Source organism: Scylla paramamosain, chromosome 34 (assembly GCF_035594125.1).
Source record: "Scylla paramamosain isolate STU-SP2022 chromosome 34, ASM3559412v1, whole genome shotgun sequence".
NCBI lineage: Eukaryota > Metazoa > Arthropoda > Malacostraca > Decapoda > Portunidae > Scylla > Scylla paramamosain.
This window is the reverse complement of record NC_087184.1, coordinates 13,262,720-13,272,719: the sequence shown is the minus strand read 5'-3', so window position 1 is coordinate 13,272,719 and position 10,000 is coordinate 13,262,720. Positions and strand designations below refer to the sequence as shown.

General features: G+C 41.6%; 1 protein-coding gene across 5 annotated transcripts in view; it reads left to right on the top strand.

Moving 5' to 3' along the window:
• Positions 1-10,000, top strand: part of LOC135090207 (uncharacterized) — a 27,660-nt gene that overhangs the window by 10,509 nt on the left and 7,151 nt on the right. For all 5 annotated transcript variants that reach the window (XM_063986680.1, XM_063986682.1, XM_063986679.1 and 2 more), the window contains 3 exons: positions 4,461-4,744; positions 6,650-6,827; positions 7,141-7,270. In XM_063986680.1, the coding sequence (XP_063842750.1) occupies positions 4,461-4,744; positions 6,650-6,827; positions 7,141-7,270 (592 nt within the window). The remainder of the gene's footprint in view (positions 1-4,460; positions 4,745-6,649; positions 6,828-7,140; positions 7,271-10,000) is intronic.

The following is a 10,000-nucleotide window of genomic DNA, read 5'->3' as shown; positions in this document are numbered from 1 at the left end:
TGACGTTAACAAAATTCTCAGGATCAGTAATCAAGATACAACATGGAATAAAGTGTTCAAGCTTCAAGACAGATTTAAGAAAGATAAGACATATTTGGTTCTCAAATAGAGTGGTAGATTAATAGAATGGACTCGGTAATCGGGTTGTTAGTGCAGAGTCATTAGAGAGCTTTAGACATATTTATGGATGTGGATGATATGTAGGTGGACGTAGGTAGGTGTTTCTTAGAGGGACTGCCACTTCTTTGGTCTGACCATTTTGAACTGAACGTCTTGGCGTTGTCGTTTATGGGGATTCCCCGACCTGCGGTACTACCAAACCTTGTACTGGGCTAATTACACTATGTAACAAAATTTCACTTTTGTCTTGTAAGGAAAGGGAGGTTTTGCAGCCACTGAATGATATTTTTTCCTTCAGTTCTTGAATTTTTAGCAGAGTTGGGACTTGATGCCCCTCATAAAATGCCAAGACTGTTCTTCTTACAACACATTTATCAAAGTCTTCTACACTGGTGACAGGTGCAGAATATCTCTTCTTTTAGTGACAAAAAGACAGTCCTCTCTGGTGATGTCCGGCCTCGTTTCGAGCAGATTCTTTGAACAGTTATCTCGGAAACGTTGGTGGCTTTTGCAGTCCTTGCAGTTGCCTTTGAAGGTGGAATAAGGAATCCATTACAAGCTTTCTCTTCATTGAAATTCTTGTTGACGTAGTAAAGCATTTCCATCTCCCTGCCATGCAGGACCCTCCAACGCGAGCGAGTCGGAGTTGTAGCTTCCATCATGGGTGGTGGCCAGAAAGGAAGTGAGCCGTCTCCCTGTACACACCCATCATTTTATTCCGTCACTTCTTCAGAATTCCTTCCTCACTGCTCCTCCTTCTCCTCCTTCAACACACACACACACACACACACACACACATCTGAGAGGGAGTGCCACCCTTTTAATGATACCCCACCACCACCACCACCACTACCAGGACAACGTGGCACCATGGGAAAAATTATTTGCCGCGTCATAGAATTTATACAAATCGTAGTTATAACCCTAAACATCGACACTCATTGTACTATGTAGCTTCCTTTATAATATACAGAATACATAAAATATCACTTTCAAATACCACACGGATGGGAAACAAAAAGAGAGTGTGACAGGTTTCATTTTCGGATATATTTCTCTCAAACTATGATGTTATATTTTTATTTTTTAGTTACGATTTTTTTTTTCCATATCTGAATCCAGTCTCTTTGAGAATCTTCCGTGGAGATTCAGTGCATCTTTTGAAGGAAATATTTTCCTCCAATTCTTCCTTTACTTTGCGCAGTGTTGGGATCTCCTTCCTTGCGTAAAATCCCAAAACTGTCCTCACCACACGCTTGTCAAAGTCATCAACGCTGGTGATGGTTGCAGGACGGTTCTTTGTTGGAGAGAACACAGGATGTGCTGATATCCTCTGCGTCATGTGAGCTTCGTTGGCAGATGAACAAATTCTTCTAACTGTTTCCTCGCTCACGTTGGTAGCTTTCGCTGTTCAGGCAACAGCTCTTGAGGGGTCAAGTAATGGCTCCCTATTAGCCTTTTTCCTCTAAGAAATGCTTATTTACAGAGTAAATAAGCTCTTTTCTCGGCTGTGGAGGTGACGAGAACAAGTGGGAGAGGTAGCTTCCATCCTGGCTGGCGGCACGAGAGGAAGTGACCTGTGGATTAACACAGTCAGTCTGACCGTGTGACTCGGCCATCCATGGAAAAGTAACAACGCTTGGAGGAAACATTGCCAAGTATTGAGGTGTTTGCAAAAAAAAAAAAAAAAAAAAAAAAAAAAAAAAAAAAACAATGCTAGTATCATTAAAAAAAAAAAAAAAAAAAAACATATATTGCACTAACTTGCCTTTCTTAGAGCATCATAATGTATATATACTACAACACCATTTAATTTTGAGGTAGGAAACACCTGACATAAGGTGTGTCTTGGTGTAAGTGTGGAATTGTCGCAGGCCGGGGAATCCCCGAAAATGACAACGCACAAACTCTCATTTCAAAATAGTCAGAACATCGGTCTGGTGGCTTCTTGTAGCTTCTCTTATTTTCTTATGCTCTTATGCTCTTATGTCCCACCTGGCACGGGCAGTCGTCGCTGGTGGGACCCAGGCTAGACTGCCACCTGCTTGGCGCCCGTGTGTTTGTGTGTTTAAGGTGTACACTCGCAATCCGCAATGCCTGATCCACCCAGGACGAGACGGAGGCACAGAAGTGGGGCCTTTTGAGACAGAGATCCACGCAAGCCATCACGGGGCAACACACGCATGCTCGAACACTCTCCTGAACTATTTGTCGGCGTCGCTGTGGACTGAATCATGTCGTAATACTTCTGAATATAACAAGCAGATACATATCGCATACGATTTTCAGTGATAGTGATTGTATCTAGACGCCGCAACACCGATCATACGACGGTAACATCCGTGTCGTTTACACTTATTGGATACATACCTGAAAATGTAGTCAAGTATTACTGATTTTACTACACATGTGCAATGAATTATAGAGCCATTGGACGTGATGGAAAGTCACACAAAGTTATGATATGAGAATTGTTTCGAGGCACCGTTTTATATGTGGTGTGTGTGTGTGTGTGTGTGTGTGTGTGTGTGTGTGTGTGTTCAGGCGCATCGGCAGCTAAACTATACAGCACTGTAGAATGTCACATGTTCGGTGATATTAAGCATCAATCGAATCGTTTAATGAAACAATATGTTCACGACAAGTTTATTCACGCAAATACTTAAATGACTATCCAACAACCACATCCCACTGACTCACCTTGTTTTTTTTTTTTTTTTTACTTCAATGATTGCACGCAACTGGAAGGCATGGCATCGACAAAATTGCTGCTTATATTAGGCCTGTTCCTGATCTCTTCCTACACATCATAAGCATGTCTTCTTACTGTCTCCCTACTTCTCTCCTCCACTTGCCATTGCTTAACCATTTCCGACCATAGATCATCCATTGGGTTACAAGTGACTGCTTTAGGATGCTAGTCCATTCATATGATCCCTGGGTGAGCCTCGAACCATCACTTGCCATCCCGACTTCTATGAATTGTGCTGCGGTCCTGCACTATATAAAGGTCTATCTATCTATCTCTTTCACTGGTAAATTATGGAAGTCTCTACTCGTTTCTGCTTTTTCTTTTTCCTTTATTTTCTTCTTACAACTTGAACTTTCACGCGAATTCTGAAACTAAATTTGGTTTCATTTCGCGCACTTTTACATCATTACTATTTATTTTCCTTCAGGTGCTGCAAAATAACGTTATTACCCCCCTTTTTGTGCCCCTTGCCGCCTCCCACACACATAAGAAGTCGAAGGCTTAGGCCAGATACCACCCCAAACCGGCTTAGTGGGTTTGAACAAGCCAACACACAAGCTTTGAATCCTTCATGAACCTGCCTGGGATAGTTACGCCTCTTTAGTAAATGATGGGAGTCAGAGGAAGATGCAAGGGACAGAAACAACTGAAGGAGACTCGTACATGGCGCCGACCTCCAACTCTGGGGAAACGGCGAAAGGAGAAGCCCAAGCCAGTCATTGCAATAAAACTCTTCACCATGACAGAACAGTAAAAAAAAAAGCGACTCGAAAATATAATTAGCACTGAATAGAACATGTATTTATTTGTTAAGCCTAAGGAATTAACGTGTATTGACTCATGCCAGGTGTTTAAATAGGGAAAGTCTTGCTTGTTATATCTGTCACTATTCCCCTGTTGCACTTCTCGTATTCTGAACCACTCTGCTTTTTCATCACAACTATTTTCAAAGGCCACAAAGATTATCAAGCCTGTTTCTCATATGCATTTCTTCGGTTAATAATGTAGAAATCTCGTTAGTCTGTCACTAGAACCGTAAAAACTTCCTTAAAAACTCGTGTAACTTCAGCTTGAAAGTGGTCGAGTTCCGGCGCAGAAACGAAACAATTAGCAGCAATGCGTGAAGTCTTTATAAGCATCTGCAAGCAATGCGTGAAATCTTTATAAGCATCTACAAGAACGTTAGCGATGGAAAGATTTTATTTTGCAATTTTTTTCCAGTTCAAAGATTGGATGTGGCTGCAGAACAAGTAAAGATGTCTCAGAGTGATTGGTAATTAAGGAAAGGTGTACCAAGTGGCAGTCAAAGGGTCAATACAGTGGTACTCACCACCTAGCCAAGTAGTTCCTTGTTTACTTCGATACGTAGTAAAAAAAAAAAAGAAGAGCCCATGTAAAGGTGAAATCGCCACGCTCTTCAACTAAAGCCAGATAAACTAAAGCCAAGAAATAAGTGGTCATCATGAGAGAGAGAGAGAGAGAGAGAGAGAGAGAGAGAGAGAGAGAGAGAGAGAGAGAGAGAGAGAGAGAGAGAGAGAGAGAGAATCACATTCAAAACACACATCAATTGGTCACATTTTCTCAACAGGCGGCGTCAGAAGCACCTTGATTGGAGAGGAGCCGATCACAGACATAGAAGCAGACGGGGGAAGCGGCGCGGCAGGAAAGGAGGCGGGAATGGAAGCAACGGAGGATGTACTGAGGGCGGAGGAAGGCGTGGTGGTGGCTGAGAACGGCACTTCCGAAGCGGTGGTACTGGACTGCCCTCATGACTTGGATGGAAATGACGCCGCTGGTCTGACCATCAAATGGTACTACCACCAGCCCCGCGCGACTCTCGTGTACCAGTGGATCCTGAACCGCGAACCCGAGGTGCCAATTCCTACCTATTATCTCTTATCTATATAAACAGATAACTTTCTTCCTGTTTCTGTTGGTCCTCCTCCTCCTCCTTCTCCTCCCTAAGACCAGGGCCCGTATTAATAAACACTTTAAAAGCTAAAAGTTACTCTCAAAGTAAAGTATACTTTCAAAGTTGCTCCTAACTCTTAAAAGGACTCTCAAAGTTGCAAGTTTGCTCCTAGAAATGCTCTCAAAGTGGGCGAAAGATAAAAGTACCTCGGATGGACTTTTACCGAGTTTGGAGTGAAATTTGCTTTGTCAACAAAAACGGAATATACATACATATATGCGTACACATCTGTGTGTGTGTGTGTGTGCTTATAACACATGTGTATGAGAGAGAGAGAGAGAGAGAGAGAGAGAGAGAGAGAGAGAGAGAGAGAGAGAGAGAGAGAGAGAGAGAAGAGCATAGTTGGGCCAGGCTGATGACTACTGGCGGGTAACGCTGCTTGGAATGTGAGGTGGCTGGTGTTTCCGCTCAGGGAGCACGGGTGACATGACGGAAGGAGATTGCATCATCGTACTCTGGCAGCCTCTCCGTCAACAGTGTGGCCCAATCCGTGCATCTGGTACCTTTTAATGATCATTTATCACTGCAAAGGTTGGGAGTCACAGAAGATGATAAGAAAGACAGAAATAGCTGGAAGAGTCGTGCATGGCGCCAACCTTTCACTCTAAGGCAGTGGCTTCCAAACTGGAGATAAATTATCCCCTGGGAGATAATATAACAATATTTCGTGGACAATGGAGAGGTGACAAAGTAAAAATAAAAAAAATAAATAAAAATGGAAATACCTACATGGTATTGGGATTGATGTTAACTTATTCTTTGTTTGTAAAGTTCTAACACAAACCTATTATAATTATATAAGTAATAAACTTAAACCTAATAACAATAAATATGAAAAACAACTATACAGTATTAGAAAAGAAGAAATATGTAAGTAAGTGTGTAGCAAGCCAAGAGTATTTTGACATGCTACGCAGGACAGTCACTCAGCAACCCGGAGCACGATGTGTCCAGCACGTGTCTCACTGCCGAAGCCTGCCTCTGTTTAAGTGATAGTCTGGGAGCATGGTACACCATGCTCCAGGGTGCATGAACATTTTTATAAAGGGTACACGAAAACAATGAGGTACATGACACGACCGGTGTGTGTAAGAGTGCACAGTAGGAAGAGATATTTTAGGAAGGGAAGTGTGTTATGTAACATGGGCCGTGGGAGTGCATAGTAGGAAAAGATGATTTAGAAAGATGGTTGTGTCATGTAAGAAATTAATTTCATTTGAGATTAAAGAATAACAAATTCATGTGTTACATTAGTATATTTCACTCAGACGCAATCCGCGCCTCACGAGTTTGAGATGTGGCATTTTATTTTATTATACATTTAGCAAATATATAACAATTATCTAGGACAGAGTAGCTACTTTCTAGATTTAGAACAGAGGCCTAATATTTTCATTTATATATTTTCAGTCTTAAAACTAGAGAAGAGCGTGAATCATTCACGTAATTTTTCACAATTAGTCGTCCTGGGCGCGAGGATTCATGAACCTATCAAAAGGTACCGGAAGGTTATATAGACTTAGAAAAGGTTGGGAACCACTGCCGTAAAAGACAAAATTAGCATCCTTTTTTCTCTCTTTTCTCCCTATTTTTTTTTCCAGTGATAGGAGGGTTAACGAAGAAAGACTAAAGCAGTACAAGAATTAACCACTTGCTCTTAATAACCCACTTTTAATCACGTATTCCTAATAACGTACTCTCCATCACGTACTCTTAATAACCTACTCTTAATCACGTACTCTTTATCACGTACTTTTTATCACGTACTCTTAATCACGTATTTTTAATCATGTACTCTATCCCAGGCCATATCGAAGCTGAGGGGCCGCGTGGACCTGTCATACGAGGCCTCCCAAGATGCCTTCCACCGCTACAGTGCCATCCGCATCCTGCACCCCACCACAGACATCGCGGGCCATTACGAGTGTCGCGTCTCCTCATACACCATGGAGAGCACGTTCCCTCGAGACCTCGTCGTGTTTAGTAAGTTCAGTCATCAGTTAGTGCAGTTAGTTAGTGATTGTTACTATATACCGGGTGGAATTCGGGTGTTTAGAGACAAGAGAGGGAGAAGAGAAAAAGGGAGAGAAGAGACGAGAAGAGGGGAGGAAAGAGCGAGAGAGTACGCCAGTTACATCTTACGTACGTAATTTTACCCCCCCCCCAAAAAAAAAAGACAAACAGCTACCTTCCCTTCACCCATTCCATCACCCCATCACCTCCCTGACTCACACATCCCCTCCCTTTCACTAATCCCATCACCTTCTCTAACTCACACCTCCCCTTCCCTCCCCAGGAAAGCCGAGCACTCTAGACGTGCAGGCCGAAGCGAATGGGGAGGACCAGGTAAATGTGACGTGTCAAGTGGAGGAGGTGTTCCCGCAACCTGTCCTCCACCTGTACAAGAAGTCCCCCTCCAAAGACAGGTAGGTGTTTGAGGTTAATTAAATATCACTCACTGTCTCGTCTACCGCGTTGTTTTATGGTTACATGATGATCGTGGTAAATAATGTAGTGAAGTTGTGGTGATTGTTTTTGTGTGTCTGTTTGTGTTTGATTTGATTGTTTGTGGTTTATTTTATTCTATTGTTTCTTTGATGTGATTGTGCTTGATTAGTCTGTCTGTGTCTGTCTGTGTATGTTTGTGTTTGTCTGTGTCTGTCTGTATGTATCTGTCCGTCTGTCTGTCTGTGTCTCTCTCTCTCTCTCTCTCTCTCTCTCTCTCTCTCTCTCTCTCTCTCTCTCTCTCTCTCTCTCTCCACAAATATCCATTCAGTCTAATCTAGTCATGTTTACCTCTGTGGCCTTCGATCCCAAGTTTCGCCAAGTCTCACTGGGAATGTCACGTCTGCTTGCATGCTCCGCTGACATGAACTACGTTATCAGTGGAGAAATACTCAAGATAACCCGACTAATCATCTCTGTGGTATTTGAAAATAGTCCAGATGGGTGAGCAAAGCGTTTCAAACTCCATACGTGTTCTTATATTCTTACTTTGTTTCCCTTCGTTCTGTTCTTACTTTTTCCCTCTTCCTAGTCTTCTTCTATGTCCCTCCGTTCCACCGTTATTTTTCCTTCTTCCTGCTTGTGGCGGGGAGGCCACAACGCACGCCTGCACTCCTGCAGCATGAAACCAAAGTGCATCAGTGTCCATGAAGGTTGAGTGAAATACGGTTAAGTTTTATAGTGTTAGGTTACTAACAGGTGAGGTTAAGGGCTCTAGCTTATAGCATGTAGGTTAAGGTATGCTAGGGTAGGCTTCATTAAAGGCATAAATATCGAATCACAGAAAATTGGAACTTCACTGATTTTGTCTGGCTGAGATTGTGACACCTCTGCCCCGCCTCGCCCAGCCGCCGCCTAGCATTCACCACCAATGCTCTACTTACGTTGTCAGGGCGAGAATATATGAAACTTGACACTCCCAGCGACCCCCTGCCTGCCTCTCCTCACTGTCGCCGAGGATAGTCACTGTTCCCAGACGTTTCAGTGACGTGCGGCTACTCCCACCACGCTAACAGCGCTGGCAAGCACTCCGGAGCCGGCGCAATCGCTCTGAACGCGCTACAGTTTCTGCGTGCTCTGTGCGGCTGCTCCATGCAAACCGCAGTGGATAAGACGGTAGTGTGGAAATCTGCAGTAATGATACCTTGCCGTGCTGAGGCAGGATGGAGAAAAAAAAAAAAAAAAAAATCGTTCTTGTGAAGCGAGCCTAAACTGATGAGTCGGGTTCACTCAACTCAGCACGCTGCATACTCTTAATAAGCTACCTGTGCCCACCACTCAGAATTAATAGTAACGTTTCCTTTTACTAAGTTCAATTTCTCCGCAAAACTCCCTCAGCAAACGTGACCTGTTTCTGTCATAGTCAACACTCGAACCTTTGTTGTGAGACGCTTTGGGCTCTTATCACCACTATCTTCAAAAGTTAGCCGAGTTCTCATAGGTGTTTTTTATCCATTAGTAATACAGAAGCCTTAACTAAAGTTACCCAAAACATTCCTGAAAACACCAAATACTTCCACGGCAGCTAATGATAACAGTCGAGATAGGTGCCGAAGCGTTTCACAACGCGACTCCCGATCACCCACAAAGCTCGACCAGTGAGGCGTTTGACAACAGACCTTGAAATTTGTAGTGAATCTTCCACCATAATACTGGCACAAGCATAATGGTTTCACACACACACACACACACACACACACACACACTTCTGACCATATAACAATGGAATCAACGAGCAGGTGGTTGAAGTTATTCACACTATAAACTCTCTCTCTCTCTCTCTCTCTCTCTCTCTCTCTCTCTCTCTCTCTCTCTCTCTTATTAATTAAGGCAGGGACGAATCCACATTTTTTTTTCAAGGGGACATGAAGTTTTCTCTCAGTACTTGAATTAACTACAAAAGTTTACTTAAAATGATTGAAATGCTCTGTTTAAATATTTAGTACTTCAGTATAACGTTATCCGCCAAAGGGAACGTACGTAAGAAACAGAAGTAACTCAAAGAAAAATAACTTCTGTGATTTTTTAGCAAGAAGTGTCTTGAAGGTGGGCTGTCTTGCTATGCTTTGTAGATTAATTAAGGAAGTAAAACTTGAACAAACAACAAAAAATAATAAGTAAATAATAATGATGCTATTAATAATAATAATAATAATAATAATAATAATAATAATAATAATAATATATTAATAATAATAATAATAATAAAAAGAAGAGAAAGAAAGAAGAAAACAAGAAGACGAAGAGGAGGTGGAGGATATATATATATATATATATATATATATATATATATATATATATATATATATATATATATATATATATATATATATATATATATATATATATATATATATATATATATATATATATATATATATATATATATATATATATATATATATATATATATATATATATATACACAAAACACTAACCTTTCAAATCCCCACATTACCCAAATTCTAGTATATGGAAAGTCTGTGGTGAGTGTGAGGAGCAGACAAAAATAATATTTCCTACAAAGTTCAACTATTCCTTCCTCTCTCCCTCTTTTACCCAACAAGTTTAACACCATTTACTATCACGCCATCGGATGTTAACAATCTATTGTGTGTTGCGAAAACTTAAGTCATTTTTCCGTATGTGCA